General features: G+C 42.2%; 1 protein-coding gene across 1 annotated transcript; it reads right to left on the bottom strand.

Annotated features, from left to right (window-relative positions):
• Positions 1 to 2,600: 2,600 nt before the first annotated feature.
• Positions 2,601 to 5,270, bottom strand: OTUD1 (OTU deubiquitinase 1). The gene has a single exon (XM_050322028.1). It carries the CDS (start codon positions 5,096 to 5,098, stop codon positions 3,803 to 3,805), a length of 1,296 nt encoding a protein of 431 aa, XP_050177985.1. The 5' UTR covers positions 5,099 to 5,270; the 3' UTR covers positions 2,601 to 3,802.
• Between the last annotated feature and the right edge of the window lie 12,731 nt (positions 5,271 to 18,001).

Raw genomic sequence — 18,001 nt, 5'->3', positions numbered from 1 at the left:
AAAGCAGATAGAAGAAACATTTGGTTACAGGTGGTTTTGTATATGTACAAGGATTACTGAAATACACCTATATTTGTAAGTGACATTAATGTAATAGATTTATATTGCACATATGTAATGTACCAGTCAAATACAACAGGACAGATAAAAAACAGTAGCTGGCATTGCACAACTTTTATGTGTCCTAAGAAAGTTACTAAGCACAAAGTGTCACCCACTGAACCTTATGAAGAGCAAATTATTGACAGAGACGGAAAACAACAATACTTACACAAATCTTCCCCACTTGCCCACGACCCTTATTTTGGGATGCATTCATTGTAAACCAATTCAGTTCTTGCAAACCTTGCTTTATGTAACAGAGTCTGTTCAACACACGGGAAAACTCTAACATATTCATTGTACATTTGGTGACAGAATGTCATAGTCTTGGCAACCTAAGAAACTCCTGAAATGAAGCATCCAACATGTCAACTAATTCACAACTGTGTTATAAAATACAAGCAAAGATGGCATCATGAAGCTTATGCTCCCCCAGACTGAAGTTCACATTTGCCCAGTTCAGTATTAAAGCATTTTCTACCTGACTTGTAGAACCACACAAGTGCATATTGAAAATCCAGCTCTTCTTCTCACTTATTGTCAATAATAAAGAGTCTGTTGACCAAAGTCCCCAGACAGGTCTAAGGATTAGTTGGGTTATGCAAGTGATTAGCCAAGGTTAAAGTAATCAGGCACTGAAATTATGAGCAAGGACAATATTTGTCCTTCCATTGTTACTGGAATTGTTGAACAGAGGACAGTAAGGGAAAACCTGCCTCTACCTCTGCTTTTGCTTGTGGCAAGCAACTGTGTTACAAGTAGTTTTGTAAAGTTTTACCCATACTAGAATCACCACTTCCATAAAACTGTTCCACGAAACTGCCTCTACTTCTGCTCAAGCAAGACACCATTAGCTTGCATCTGAACTCAGTGCCTCAGCTGAACTTTAAACACAACTATAAAAAAAATTCATTTTCCACGTGCCTGAAACATCTAAAATGCCATTTTTGTAATTTCCTTTTAGACACGGTATGTAATGCAAGCTGCAAAAACAAGTGCTTTGCTATATGCTTCAGTAATACACCCTCAATATCTTTGCAAACTAGTTCAACAAGTAACCCAGTTTTTTCAAATTCCTTAAAGTTATCTGCATGCCCCTGTGACTCATCCAGAAGCATCAAAATTGCTAAGGAACCCTGTGGGAACTCATCCCAGGGTCGTGCACTGCTTGTTTTGAACACTACTTCTTTATTTGTGCTATTACAACATCAGTTTTATCATACAGAGTGAACACTGTGCAGTATCAATCCTTCTTCGCTTTGCTTACTGAGCATTTCTAAGGTTTGTGCTGCAAAACACAAACTTTGTAATCACAGTTTACAATGCAGCTGGTAATTTTAAACTATGTAAAAGAAATGTGTTTTTTAAAAAAGTTTGCGATACTCACAACTTTGAATGAATTAATCTTATCCAACCCAAATCCTAAGCAGTCTGGATATAAAGTTTTTAATCAGTCAAAGATGACTGATGTTTAGAGATGCTGTATTTTCATGCTTAGTGCCACCAAGTAGCCATTTTCCTCATAAACCACCTTTATTCCTCATGAACACATTCAGGTCTGCACTTTTGCCTTGCCCTCACCTCAAAACAGCTTTCCAAAGATTCAATAGTTAAGCAGTAGTGGACTAGGAGGACCGGCTTTTTTCCACCACTATTTACACTTTAAAGTACAACTGTATGTTTGAAGAAAATGGAGGGACATATAGTCACTATTTACCAATATTTTGAAAATAACACAGTATTTAAATCTACTCTTTGTACCACATAAACAACTACCGAATATACACACAGTCAATCCTACAGCTCTTTTATCAACTGTGCTCAATTAAGACTGATGCATTTTAGCTATTTAGTTATTTTAATCCTATTTTTAAGCCAGTACCCTCCTGTTGTTTAATGACGGGGCCCTCTAGTATTTTAAGATCGGGGATTGATTTGTAAGCACACGCGTGCGGGCACACACATACAGAGCACTGTTTAACAACTTGCAAGTGCATCTGGTAAGGGGAGTAAAAAGCTGAATCTCTTTGTGATGTCACCCCTATTCGAGAGGGTGCCAGGGTATGACTAGTGACAGGACAAATCTCAAGCAAGTTTGGGACCAGTGCAGAACAGAGATTCCCAAATACCCACATCCAAGCCCAAGTGTGCACGGTCAGCTCCTAACAACCACTGCTGTCACCAGCTCCGGCACTATGCTTGAGAACTCTTCTAAGGCATATTAAGATGTGGAAGTGTTTCTCATTGGCAAACAGATAAACTAAGATCTCTTGCAGTAACAAAACAATTACAGATATTCAATTGCCTATAAATACTTGCCCTTCTTCCATATATTGACTGACACCAGAGTTACCAATGGTTCACATCTGTAAAGTACTATGCCCCTTCTTCCCACCTTTTATTAGAGGAAACTAAGGCAGAGAAACTAAATAAAAGGTCCTGTGAACCCACCCACAATTTTTCACCACACCAGGAATGCAGACAGTAGAAAAAAAGAGCACAAGTAAAATTATATTCTTTATTCATTCCATTTTAGCTGTGAATATTCCTATTATACAAATACAGTATAAATTCCAAAATCACAATATATTACAAAATAAAAAAGTACAAACTGCATTACTTAATAAATATACCTAACAAGTTAATCAGAAAGTAGAAGAGACAGAATTTAGATTGGAAACATTTAAATGTTTGACCCAGCAAACCATACAAACCTCAATTTAAATACTTTTTCCTTTAAAACCATACCATAGAATACCATTCCTGATTTCTTGATTAGAAAATAACATCAAGTGAATAAAATGTTGTGATCAGATAATGTTGGAGCAATACCAGTGCCAAAAAAGAAGCAGGGCTTATACAAAAGACACCATAACCCCAGAAACAAGAACACAAACACTGAGGTGCAGCCAAGGCAATTATTGCCAAAGCAGGAGACTATTATCTAGTCACAACATTCTATTGCAAGTTAATGTTCTGTTATTAAAGATAAATAATATAAATGGAGCAGAGGGTGAGCCAACCAGGCAACAAGAGGCCAGTTTACTCAAAACAGTAATTAATACAGAAGAGTCAATTGCTCCCCATACTGTTCACGTGTAGCTGCATTCCAACTGGCTCAAGGGACCTGTTCTGTGCTCCAGGCAGAGAAAGCAACTGTTCCTAAAAGCAGGCTGTTCTTACTTTGCTGCACTTTTACAAAAGCCATTGTTTTAATTTTGCAAGAAAATACCCACAATATTTTCATCAGTGGGGGGGGTCAGTTTTATATCAACTTCATCTGGTAAAAATATAAGGTTTATGGGTAAAAAACACAGCAAAAATAGCTGTTACATCATAAGCCTTATTTACAAAAACTGTTTACAAATGTTTTTGGCTGTACAGCTGAAAGCCAGATACTAACGTAAGATGTAGAAGATGGAGGTAACAGTTTAAAAATAGTGTGCAAAAAATACATTCTTATAGAAAATAGACAGTGGGGAGACACAAACATACACAGAGAAATGTGCTTGCAAATAATCCGAGGCTAAGTTTTTACAACAGAATATTACATTTGCATTTATCCCCCACCATCTACAGTCCTTCCCAGTCTGGGGTGCTGCTGCTTCATAAAGGATTAAGGCATCACCATTACAGCCAGCACACCTTCTCTCTGTCTCAGTCCCTGCAGCAAAGCTCCCAGCCTGTGACCCAGGTGGTCTCACGAGCAGGCATTCTGCTCAATGTACATCTTGGACAAGGACACTGCCATGGACTTGGCCAGCTCTTCATCCCGCCTTCGCTGTACCTGAGTCTGTCTGCACCACGCCTCGTACTCTGGATTGGGGCACATGCGGTCCAGCACAGCATCGTAGTGCCCATTGCTAAGCCAGCTCAGCCAGATACTGGGCCGTGTCGGGTCCTCGGGCCCCAGGTAGTGAACCATAGTGGAAACGGTGGGGCTCTCGGGCCGGCCGCCCGTGGTGAGGTGGATGTTCACGTTCAGCATCTGCCCCATGGCCAGCAGCTCCGGGTAGCCGGCCCAGGCCCCGTCCTGGGCGGCGGCGATGAGGAACTCTCCCACGTCGCCCTCGATGATAGGGTTGAAGTGGTCCAGGTGGTCGGCGATGTAGTGCACGGTCTGCTCGCGGAGCTCGCCGTGCAGCCGCTGGTCCCCGTACACCGCCTTGCAGACGGCGCGGTACAGGCAGTTCCCGTCGGGGATGATGTGGAAGCGGAATCGGCCCTTCTGCCGCAGGTACTTGTCCTGCTTCTCCACCTCGGCCAGGTACAGCACCAGCTTCTCGCTGCGCTCCGCTCTGCCGCCAGGCCCCCGCCGCACCTCGGGACCCGCCGCCTCGTCCTCCTGCTCCCCGGGTGCGGGGCCGGGGGGCTGCGCGGGGCCGGCGCTGCGCTCGGCGGGGCCGCACCCGGGGGCCAGCCCGGGCTGGGCGCCGGCGGCCGCCGCCTGCAGCGCCTGGCAGTGCTCGCTGAGCCGCAGGCTGCGGTTGCTGGGCTCCTCGGCCGCGGGCTCGCCGTCGGCCCCGGCCTGCCGCACGCTCTCCAGGATGCCCTCCAGCCAGGCGCGGCTGCGGGGCGAGCCCGGCACCAGCTCGGCGGCGGCCTCGGCGCGCTGCACGATGCGGATGGGCACGATCCGCTCCAGCGGCCGGCGGCGGCTCACGGTGACCTGCGCGCAGGAGCTGAACTGCGGGCCGCCCGCCGGCCGCCCGGCCGGGCCCGCCGCGGGGCCGCTCGGCATCACCTCCAGGCAGGATGAGAAGGCGGGCATGGCGGCGGCGCTGCTGCCTCCCCCCGCGGGGATGAAGCTGTCCTTGGCGGGGCTCTCGGCGGCCGCGCTGGGGCCCGCGGCGTCGGCGGCTCCCGGTGCCTCCGCGGCGGAGGGTCCCGGCGACAAGGAGACCTTAAAGACGGCGGTGGAGCTCGGCGAGGCCGCGGTGGCTGCGGCGGTGGCGCCCGCCGGGTAGTGGGTGATCACGGAGCTGTAGAGCTGCATCCTCGGCTCCCCGCGGGCGGCGCTTTATAGGCGGCGCCGTCGGAGCCGGGGCGGGGAGCGGCGGCGGGGGCCGCGCTGGGGCTGCCGAGGAGGATGAACCGCCCGGGTAAAAATAAACAAGGGCATCACCGCCCGCCCCCCGGCCGGGCCCCGCGGCCGCGGCAATTCCGACTGCGCCACCGGCCCGGCCCCCCCGCGGGCCCGGCCCTTCTGGAAACTGCGGGAGCGCCGCAGGGGGGCGGGGCCGCGCGCGTGACCTCATGGGCCCCGCCCCCCGCGCCAGCCGGCGCGCGCGCGCTGTCACGGCCCGGGGTCCGTGGCCGGGCCGGGATCGCGATCGGGGTGGGGATCGGGATCGGGATGGGGATCGGGATCGGGATCGTCGCTCCCGGCCCAGAGTGCTCCCACAGCCTCCGGCACGCGCTGCTGCCCTCCCGCCTGCAGCCCTGCTGTGGAAAATGCGTATAAAAACTGTCACATAAGCCACGGCGTATTGACAGGAAAGACCCGCTCCAAAATACGGGTCTCACCAAGATCGGTGATATTTTGCTTTATTAATGCCTGTAGTGTCCTAAAATTAAGACATGTCCTTTAGCCTCGGCTGTGCTATAAATAAATTATACCTAAGCATTTGTCCATGGAGGATGATGTGATCCATGCACGCTGAATTTGATTACGTTCTGACATGCCGATCAAGAACCACCAGTTTTGCACCATGATCAAATGTTAAGACAGACATTCATTCCTAACAAAAGAGGAAAAAAAGGTAATGACATATGTCATTTCAAAGTGATTAAAAAAAAAAATCTGGATTCCATCCCATGGTCTCAAGTATCTTCAGAAAAGTGTTAGTAATCCAGTCACAGATTGTAGAACTTAAACCAAATGACCAAAATCCCTCTATTTGTATATTCTGAAACATTCCTCATTCCACTTACATTATTAAATTATAGTATATATTTAATTAAATCTATACTATACTATACTAATAATAATATATAATAATAATATATAATATATACTATATAGATTTAATTAAATATATCCATTATATATATAATTAAAAATACAGAACTTAAAGGATCACTTGTAACAGACTGCAATGTCAAGAATAATTGTTTCTTTGGAGCCTTGGTTGTGTTTCGGATCCATTTTCAGTCTCTGCAGTTGATTCCAGGGCAACCAGCAACACAATATGGAATTTCATTCTCTTTACATAGAAAACATATCCTGAGCCACTCAGCTAACTTGCATGTTGAAGAAAAATGCTGAAATCCTTCGTGCAAAAAAAAGTGGATATTTATGGGAACAGTTTTCACATCTATCTTACTTTTTTATTCTGGATAAAACACAGCAGTTATTTCCATGCATTATTGGGAACCTTTAATAAAAATGTATAGGCCCAATATACATCAAAATGTTTTGCCTTCGAAGATGAAATGTAAGAAGTGTATCAGATTTGAGTCAAAGCCCAAATGTCCTGACTTACCTGCCACAGCCAGCCAGAAAGTTGATATCTTTAGAACAAACGGTGATGGGCCTTATCCCAGGAGCATTTCTGGCAGCCTGTTACAGGGGGATAAGATATTACAACTGCTCTGAAATTACAGAATGACTCTTGTATTTCAGAATGTTCAGAACTCTGTTTTAAATATAGCTTGTGAGCCCAGTCAGTGACTCTTTATTTCTGGACTAATCATTACTTTGAGAGGAAAATATATTGATCAAATAATGGTAAACTGAAATCTTCCCTCCTTGAAATGAGGGTTTGGAGCAAAGGAAAGACTCCTGTCTAATTTTATTTCTTAGTCAAAAATGTCTATTGCCAAGTTAGCGTGTTGTAGTATATTGATACGAGATTTAATGTAAAATGACTGGAAATTACCCCTTCTTAGGGGTTTTTACAGTAGCTCTTCCTTGTGGGTTTGGTCGCTTATAAAGATGTAAATTACTAATGCTCACCAGTTCTTCTGATGCTTTTTTTTTTTCTTTTAGTTCAGAAAAAGTACCTATAGCTTTGCTTAGTGAATTGTGCTGTCTGCTAGTAAATGCCAGAGCTGAATACAGGATGGTGGTGTAAAGTCTTCATTAGTCTGGTAACAGAGAGAGGGGAAGAGAGAGAGGCAGCTCTTTCTGTTAGAGAACAGTAAATGGATGCAGCAGAATAAGAGCACTTCTGTCAGGACTGAGTGCTGCATTTTGAATACGCAGTACTGCAATTTTCTTTCTTCTAGGATATTACAGAAACTCCCACTAATGACTGTTCTGCCTCTCCAAAACCATAGGTTATTTGAGACAGTGGTACATTAACGGATGGGCAGCTGTTTAATTCTGATTGTTCATTACAATGAGATACAACGCTTGTGGTGCTTCATTTGAGGAAAGAAACAGATTTTTGTATGCCCAAATTACCATCGTGTTAGTGTTCTGATGCTCTACAGTAGCATATTCTGGGCAAAAACCCTTGTTTATCTCTGAACAAAAACCCAAGGAATATCCTGAAACACGTGCTAAATATGCCAGCAGTTTTTTATAATGGTAGCAAATAGATTGCTCTTTTTTTTCTCTTTTCCTATATTTTCAGTTAAAATACATATAATAAGCTCTCTAATAAGATTAAAATACAATCAAAATCTGTCACTAGGTAACTGAGAGACAAAACAAACACTGCAACCACTGTCTTGGTGTTAATAGTATACTACGTTTGATATATTCATTAACTCCCATGTGAAGTAAATGGAAAGAGAAGCTCATCTTCGTGTGTTTTACCTATGTTGTTATTAAACACTGACAGTGTAATGCAAACAGCATTTTTCATACCTGAGCACCCAGAGTTAGTCACACATACTTGGCCTGAGGGGAATCCAGTCTCTCTGGATAACCAAGGACAAAAATCCCATTGAACTGCTGCCACACAAGCATCTCATGGCTAGCTTTCAACTCTCATACTAGGAGTTACCAGGAATCAGCACTTCCTAAAAGGTCATTTTCTTGGATATCTGACATCTGATTTTAACAGTAACATCCTAAACCATGGTCTACTCCAAAGAGTAATCACAGAATGGCCTGGATTGGAAGGGATCTTAAAAATCATCTAGTTCCAACTCCCCTGCAATGGACAGAGTCACCTTGCACTAGATCAGGTTGCTCAAAAATCCATCCCACCTGGCCTTGAACACTTCCATGTATGGGGGCATCCACCACCACCACCAGGTGCAGGACCTGGAATGATCAAGTACAATTCAGGTGAAATAGAAATTTCAAGAAAATATTTGAATGTCTTTAATGCAATGATATCTATAAAACGTTCTTCCTTTAGTGCCTTTCACTACCTGAATATAGGTCTTTGACATTTCTCTGAGCTGCATACAGAAGTGGTGTTAATTCTAGGGGAAACTAAATTTTGTTTTATTGTGGCCTGGCTAAAACACAACACGCACATTGACTGATTCCAGAATACTCACGAATTTCCAACTTCTGTTACTTTTGTCTGCATGTTGCGGCCTCACATGTACTAGAGGGGTGTGGAAAGCAGGAAGAACACAGTATGGAGATGCCTTTCACTGTTTTCCACAGAGTAATATTCCTGAGCTCCTGGTTTACTCATTAAGGGTAATGTACGGTCCTTTGCTATGACAGAACAGTCCTCAAAACAATCACTGTAGTAATAAAGCATAAACATCTCCCATGGTTAAAGTTTCTCTTGACATGACTGTTATCACTGGTTACCCGGCACATTCCAGGAATTGTTTAGATTGTTTAGAAGGCAAACCACGATCAAAAAAACAGCTGTGGAATAACACTGGTATTCACTGACGTAAAACAAGATGTATGAGAGTGGAACTACTTTTAACTTTAATATGTAGTAGATACATGATTGACATAGATGAAACAAATTAATTACATCACCAGGAACATTTGTTAGTGAAGAAGGGAGGAGAAGTTAGCTTAAATGATGTATTGAATGACACTGAATAAGCGTTTCCATTGCCTTTTTTTTTTTTTTTTTTTTTTTTGTGCTGGCATAATAGCCCTTCAGCCAAAGATATTTCTGGCTGAAGTATTTAATGAATTAATAACTTCTTGTATGTAACTGGAAAATGAAATTTTGAATTTATACTAATAATCTGAAGTGGTATATACCAAGGACAAAATTTGGAAATTACTAGAAAATAGAAAAATATATCAAGGATCTTCCAATACAGGAAAGAAATGCATATACATTGGAACTAGAAAGAACTTACTGATCAAACATCAATTTTATCCTCTGTTGCCTGCAGATGATCATATATCATTCCTTTCATAAAATTACCAAGGGAACTTATTCAGAGTATACTTAGAGAATCTGTAAAGCTGCAACAAGCCAACAGCACTGCCAAAAGAACCAATTCTGCTCTTTCCTACTCCCAGGTTTGGGGTTTTTTCCTCCTGATGCCAGCTGCTTTGCCATGGCTTAAATGTTGGTATTAATTAGATTACCTACTTTGTTTCACCCTAAATATACCACTAACATAAAAAGGAGGGAAAGTGTATCCACACTTACATTGAGGTGTGAATATGCTAAATAAAACAATGGCTGTGTCTCGGGGAGCTTTGCCTCACAATTTCTTGTTGTTCTGCTATATTAAAATTTTATTCACTGTATGTGTGCACAAGTCATTAGGGATGTAATCGATGCTATGACATCATGTGGCAAGAGTTTGTGGAAAAAGGGCTGTTGGTGATAAATATAGACATTTGCTCACATCTCAAGGGCTCAGGTGGTATCCCACTTGATAAGTGAGTCTCCAAATGTGAGCGATGACGCAGGTCAAGTCTCTCATTTCTACTCAGAAGTGTAGACAGCATTTGTGGTGGTCACTGTGCACAGAGCCCTAAGACACTACCAGAAAAAAAAAAGGGGGGGCCTGCAATGCTGCTCTCCTCTGAAAAAAAAATGGTGGTAATAATGTGATGTAAGCAAGCTTTATAGTGTGTATGATGTTTAGAAAGGTTATCTTCTCTATTTTAATAAATCTTACAAGACATAAAAGTGTACATGATGTCTACATTTTTTTATCAGTTGCAGGAAATTAGTCACCTTTCTCCCTTTCATGTTGGTTAATGGCAACTTTAGGGCTGAGGAAAGTAGACATTTTGGCTAACACCAAGAGCAGAACAGAGTTCTGACAAGGGCAGACTGTGAAGGAGGCAGGGTAAGTAGGTAATACAGAAATACCAGAAGCAGGAAATCAACACAATTACAGGAAATATTATTAATAGATTAATCTTGATAAAAACTGTAAGCATAAAAAAACTCCAGTAGAAGAGAAGGGGCAACACTGCCGAGTCTTGAAGTGAAAAAAACACTCTGGTGAGGTAGCAAGCAGCCAGCACTTCCACTTCAGTGGCCTCACAACCAAAAGACTTTGGAAACAGATTGATTCTGTGAGAAGCGATATCCCCTCTATCCTGCATGACCTTGCAATGCACACCTTTCCCTGCCTTTCTGCCATCAATAAGCAGCAAAAGGAGGAATCATCACTTTACAGAGAGAGGAAAGAAAACCACATTTCATCATTCATGCTTTGAGAGTCACAGAATAGCACATAATTACATTAACCAGCTTTGTTGTCCCAGTGCCAAGTCCTTCCTGTGGGAAAGGGCTGTGGTTATGTGCTACATAACCAGCTCAGCAAGTCATGTCAAATCCCTGATGAAATGTAGGGAGAGGGCTTACCTCATCACAATTAAAAACCTGCTCTGTTTCCATATGTGTGGCACAGAGCTCGCTGTTATGGCACCGTCAGATCACTGCTATTTAACTCCACTGTCTTAACACGAGAAATAACGCAGGTAGAGCCATTAGAGAGGATGGATGACATCAATTCATCCTGACTGATGTCCTAAGCTGTGTAAATAATTAAACCTTTCCTGGCATACCTAAATGTAAAATACAGAATTATTTTTTTTTATCTGAAATTTCAGAGTTCTAATATAACAAGAGATATTTTTTAAAAGCATTTATAATGACTCTGAATATGAAATATTTTTCACTGGAAGAAATCAGGGGCAGCTACTCTCCAGTTAGTAGATTTATACTGGTAACTCCAATCAGAATGGAATCTTAATTTATTTAGCCTGAAATATAAAGTGGTGTTCCTAAGGCTTTAAATGAGTATCTACAGAAATTTTAAAATAAGATTTTAGTAATTTGAGAGTTTCATACTTATTCAAATGTAATTGAAAAATTAACATTGTTACAAATAATCACTAGTTGTAAGAGTTACATTATCCATATATGAAAATATAAACATTCTTCAAGTTGTGATTTATATGTAAGTACAATTTTATGAAAAATAAGCATTAATTAATCATTAATTCAGGATAAGAATCCCAAATACAGTCAGGTTTACAATATCAGACCTGGACACACGAGGTTTTGTGCATGTCTATCTGAATTTGATACAAAGTCACTACAAGAAATTCAGTATTTCTAATCTTGCTGTATTTAAGTAAAGTTTCTGATACTGCATGGTACCAACCAATTAAAATAAGGATTAGAACAAGAAACAGACGATGGTGATGGGTCTGACAAGGGAAGATAATTTAAAGGAATTGTTACACTGAAAGAAACTTGCTAGTGGAGTTCTTCAAAGATCTGTCTTGGGATGGATCTTTATCTTTTAAATATTTTTTATTTAATATTTTGGTTTATGTTTTGATTAATTACACTAGCACTTGGTGTGCTACTGACTTTCACTAAAGATTCAGAGCTGAGCAGCATTGTTACAATAAAGATTTTTTTAAGACATCTTCAAACTTCTGAGAAACTTTTGGGAAACTTCTGAACACTAGAGGCAGAATTACTTATGTCACTATATGAAATTCAACAGTGCAAAAAAAAAGGCGTGCATCCACCCTTTTTCTGCTATTATACATATTTCTGGTATTACACATCAGATGTGATGGAGCTTTCAAAAGCTCAGATAGGATCCTAGAACACAGCAAATGAAAATGTATCCAAAATAAATAAGTATTTCTTGTAGAAAGGACTTGTGAGACTTAATCTGAAGTACTCGATACATTTCTGGCCAACATTGCTTCAGAATGTTGGAATTTGACTGGAATGAGAGCGAAGGGCACTGGTGGCTGTCTAACAAGAGAAGACAACTGCTCTTGGCTTGCATTATGTCATGAAAGTTGAGAAAGGATCTCTATAAATACATCACATATGAAATACTATGGAGCACGAAGAGCTTCCTAAGTTAAAGGTAACGTTGGCCAAAAAGAAATGGATACAAACTGGCAACGAATAAATTTAGACTTGACTCACAGCCTTGGCTTTCAGATATGACATAACTGCAAATAATTTTATGAAAGGATTCTGGTAGCAGAATACTAGCAGCAGCATGGTGAAATCAGAATGGCCTATGAATGTGAGGACCATTGTGGTTTAATGATAACACAGGACAATAGCTGGGTAAAGACTTTGATCTTAATGTGCAATCAAATCTCATCCCACTTGTCTGTTCCATTTATGTCTGTTTCTTGGGGGTTTTGATCTGTCATTATCTCCCCCTGCAAATACCACTCTCTTCTAGAAATGCTGCTACACCTATTTCTTCCAAATTGTTCAAGGAATTAGAGTAAATAGTTTCAACAAAGAGCAACTCTCTCTTATTAAGTTTGCTGTTGCTTTATCAGACTTGCAAAAGGATCTATATGCATTAAGAGCTATCCACTTTTTCTAAAAAAGCTAGCAAGAATAAAATAGATATACTGTGTTTTCCTTAGGTCAACAAACATGGGTCAGATGATGAGGAAAATTTGAAAATGTCTATAGATTTTATTTGTCATACTTGTATTGTCACCCACTCTAACTCAGAAAATTATTTGTTTCTCTGAAATACAGGACCAATATTTTGGGTTCTAAGAAAAAAAAAATCACGAACTGTTAACACATAAACCTGCTTACCTTGGAGCCTCAGTCAGAAATGAATCAGCCAACATTAACTCTTAATGACTTCATTTAATGGAGACTGAATGTGTGTCTCAGAAGCTTTGTTGTTCCATTCTAACATAATGGACCCCAAGCACTGTGGTTCAGTTAAGGGAGAAAAGAGTATCTTGTTTTAAAAAGATGTTATGTGCAACTGTAGCTGGTTCCTTAGAGGTGAACCAAGGTTCACCCAAGCTGAGTGGGAAGCCACGGTGCAAAGCAGGTGCAGAGGCCCAGTCTCTTGCTTGTGGTGCCACAGCATTCCCTGCACAGAAAGCAGAAGCCCCAGCCAGTGAAACAGCAACGCTCCTGGAAAGATGGGGCACAAACCAGAGGCAGGTAGGATCTCATTTTCAAAGATTACAACTAAAGTCATTTTCCAAAGGTAAAAACAGTATTTTATTATGCCATAAATGCTATTCCTTTAGATTGGGCACAAGTATCGCTCCAAATCCATTCCCAGCAGGTCCTAACTGGGCTAAAACTATCATAAAATACATTTCAGGGAGTTTGGTGAACGAAGGCTATAAACAAACAACTTTTGATTATTATCTCAAAAGAATCAATAGCTGTCCTTGTCCAGGCTAGACAGCAGAAACATTTCTAAATAAACAAGATTATTATGAGCGCAGTAGATAATTAGGGTGTGAAGCACTGAGCTACTTAACATAAAGATAGTAGTTAGAATAGTTAAGACCAGGCTGTAATAAAAAAAAAAATAAAAAAACAACTAACACAGGGTGAAATGTATCATAAAAAAAGTGTTTTGTTCAGTGTTCATAAATAAATGTGAATCTTCTGATCAGAACTTGTAATGGATACAGCTTGCTCCTTTCATATGTATCAAAACAACATACAGGATAAAGAAATTAGTTTTCTTAAGCTGTAATCTGATTCTTACAAGTCTTGAAATCTTTGATGTAATTTTTGGCAGTTTTTGCCTTATCATGCTGTAGCCTTAATAAATTTTTTATCTGTTTTGAATAGCTAATTGGACTTTTTATTAGTGCTGAAAGGTGACCTAAAAGTAAGATAGGCTTTACTAATGGTCTTTTGAAGCCAAGTAACAATTACTGCCACTTACTCAATTACCCTGATGTTAATAACTGAAAGAAAACCTGAGAATAGTTGAGTTACAAGTATCAATTTAAACTATTACTTAGCACATCTGACTTAATAATGAGATATCCATCTTTTATATTCATTTAAGTAACATTTGTCAATGTAATCATGATTTATCTCCTGTACTATATGTAACTTCTTAAATTTCTATCAACAACATTTTGCTATTGTAATAGAGGTAGATGTTTTATCCATTTTTCATCTTGAGCTCAAGGAAAAAATCTAGCATTTAATGGTATGTTGGCAGTTTGTATCACTGTCCATCTTTCTTCTGTAGATGAAATAATGCCCAGAGCTTGCAGAAAAGGTGCAATTAATACAGTTATTTTCATTCTTGAAAATAAAGGTCCATTTTTGTAAAAGCCATATGAATGCCTGACAATTCTGTGGATTCATACAATTTGAAATGGTTTTATCCACCTAATCATGGTGATTTATGATATATAAAAGTATGTATCTCGTTGAACAGGCATAGATGTTAACCCTAGAAAAATTCAACTCCATTAGAAGAAATCATCCTGTTTAAAAATCCTTACAGCATCTATAAGTTATTATTTGCTTCTATATAGAGTTGTGCCATGTCAATACAATATTTCATATTAAATGTTTGCCATCTCTCTAGGTGTAACTTTAGTTTGAGCAAAGTTTAAGGGATTTTTAATGTAACTGTTGATAGCTATTAAGGTCAAAGAGCACTACAAATCAACCAGTGTATTCAAACTCAGATTAATAACTGTATAGTTTTTTCAGCTTGCCCATATTCTCTGATTGGCTTCTGTCAAGGGAAAATTATCAGAAAATTATGCCTAGCTTTTAGTCATCCCACTACTGTCTCCTAACCACATGAAAACTAAAATGTCAAAGTTTGTTACCACAGTGAAAGAAAACTGGCCACTCAGTGTTTGTGTGATGTTTGACATCACCTTCTTTTAGCCTGCAATCGTGAATTGCCTGAGATTTTTTTCTTCTACCTCCAGCCGGCTTAAGCCGCTATTCCATATTTTTTCCACATTTTCTTCTCGTCCTTATGCACCTTAAAAAATCCATCTGAACTTGTCACCTCTGTTTTCAAACAGACTGGAGAAGGGAGAAGTGGATGAAGTTTAAGATCGGCTGTGTGTGGTAGGAACCATTGAACTGATGCCACATTATATGCAATGTTGTCTGAAACATACCATCATGTGGGGAAAATGTTTCTTGACCTAATTTACCTGGAGCACATGAACTCTCAGCAGATACTCTCCAGTCAGGATCTAACCACTGATATTTCCAACTTGACAGCACTTTCAGGAAGTCTTCAGCTGGCCAGATGCTCCAACAGCGAGGAGGTTGGCTTAAGGTGCGGAAGAGGCTACCGAATGAGATTAATGCGTGTCAAATGAGAAGAACATCCAGAAGGGAGTGAGATTATTTGCGGAGCAGCACCTGATCGGTGGCAAACAGGGAGGCACACATGACGAGCGCTCTGCCTGTCGGCAGACGGGGTGCTCCGGCTGGACGAATCTGTTCCCCCGGGGAAGGGGTGAACCAGACACCGGGGGTGCTCCCGAGGCGGGCTCTGCTCGGCAGCTGCGGAGCGCGGCGGGGCCCGCGGAAGGGCGGCGGGGCCAGCGGGGCTGCGGGGGCCAGCAAGGGCCGGCGGGGCGAGGCGGTGCCGCGGCCGCAGGACACGGACGAGTGGGATCGGCGGGGCCGGCCCCGACACCGCCCCGGTACCGCTCCCGCTCCGCGTCACTTCCTGCCTGCCGGCGCCGGGCGCTGCGGGCGGGGGGCTCGCTGAGGGACTCCGGGCTGTCTTTGCAGCCGCAGAGCTCTCGAGTGACGCCTGGGACGCTGTTAACGGGACTCAGCCGCCTTTTTTTCTGACTCTGGTCACAGCCTTCTTTCGGGCTTCCACCTGCTCCGGCGTGGGTCCCTCCCTGGGCTGCAGGGGGATCCGTGCACCCCCGTGGTGCTCCGTGGGTGCTTCATGGGCTGCAGGGGGATCTGTGCACCCCCGTGGTGCTCCGTGGGTGCTCCATGGGCTGCAGGGAGATCCGTGCACCCCCGTGGTGCTCCGTGGGTGCTCCATGGGCTGCAGGGGGATCTGTGCACCCCCGTGGTGCTCCATGGGTGCTCCCTGGACTGCAGGGGCACAGCTGGCCTCACCATGGGCTGCACCACGGGCCGCAGGGGAACCTCAGCTCTCCGGAGCCTGGAGAGCCTCCTCGCCCTCCTTCTGCACTGACCTTCGTGCCTGCAGAGTTGTTCCTCTCACATGTTCTCACTTTTCTCTGAGCACAATTACACCCAAGCAATAATCTTTTTTTGCATCTTAAATGTGTTGTCCCAGAGGTGCTACTACCATCTCTGACTGGCTCGGCCTTGCCCAGGTGCAGGTCCGTCCTGGAGCTGGCATTGCCTCTGTCAGACATGGGGGAAATCTCTGGCCCCTTTCTCACAGAAGCCACTCCTGTAGCCTCCCCACCACCAAAACCTGGCCACGCAAACCCACTATCTTAAAAAAGTCAGACAAGTGAAATTATAAAACAAATATAGGCACTTTGCCTCTGAATTTCCATTATTAACAGTAAATCATTTCCATTATTAACAGAAAATCAATTAACTTTATTAATGCAAGTACTGTAACATTGCGAGTGTTTTTTACAATTCTTTCTGGTTTTGTAGTCCTTGCATTACAGATGACTTAAAAATAGGACATTAGCACAGATCACGCTACACAAACAAGTACCAAAGAACTACCAGAATTAAAGGAGCTAGGTATTGGTATGCAAGCTTTAGTCAAGGTAAATTAGGACAGTATGATAACAGAGTCTTCCTCATGCTACAAAAAAAGGTACTTTTGTCATTGTCATCTCTGTTTTGTGTAATTCTTAAGGAATCTATTTTGGCTTTTCTTCTGTTTTCATATACCTCTTTAAACTACATTATATAAATGTCTGTTTTCCAAATAGAATAATATACAAATATTAATAGTTGAATTAGAGACTGGCTTACTGGCTATCAGAATCAGAGACAATTACATAGGGATTAACATTGCTTAAGGCAAAAAAAACGTACGTGAAAAGTCTGAAGATTTAAACCTATCTAGTAGTGGCTAAGAGGCTGAAAATAAATATGGGCCTGTCAGTCCCGTTGACATTTGCCTGGTGTGTTATGAGTTTGGCTAAGAAGATGTTGTGGTTTAACATCAGCCAGAGGTCAAGTACCAGGCAACTGCTCATTCACTACTCCACCAGAGGTATTGGGGAGATAACCAGAAGGGTAGAAGCTGGAAAACTCATGGGTTGAGATAAAGAGAGTTTAATATGAAAAGCAAAAGCTGCGCAGAGAAGCAAAGCAAAACACGAAGTAATTCACTGCTCCCCACAGGCAGCAGGTGTTCAGCCATCTCCAGGAGAGCAGGGCCCATCACGTGTGACAGCTACTTGGGAACACAAATGCCATCACTCCAAATGCCCCCTGCTTCTTTCCCCACTTTATATACTGAACATGATGTCATATGGTATGGAATATCCCTTTGGTCAGCTGGAATCACCTGTCCTGGCTGTCTCTCCTCCCAGCCTCCCATGCACCCCCAACTTCCTTGCCAGCTCTGTATAAGCACTGTTCAGCAGTAAGAAAAACATCACTATATTATCAACCTTGTGCTTAGCACAAATCCAAAACATAGCCCTGCACTAGCCACTGTGAAGGTAATTAATTCTACCTCAGTCAAAACCAGCACGGGATACTAAATAAAGTAGTGCAGTGCTTCTGCAAATCTCATACAAAAGAAAATTAAAAAGAAGATCCAAATC

This window comes from Myiozetetes cayanensis, unplaced genomic scaffold, assembly GCF_022539395.1.
Source record: "Myiozetetes cayanensis isolate MyiCay16 unplaced genomic scaffold, myiCay2020 scf1, whole genome shotgun sequence".
In the NCBI taxonomy this organism is placed as follows: domain Eukaryota; kingdom Metazoa; phylum Chordata; class Aves; order Passeriformes; family Tyrannidae; genus Myiozetetes; species Myiozetetes cayanensis.
Note: the sequence above shows the minus strand (reverse complement) of the source record. Positions and strands in the feature narration are given on the sequence as shown.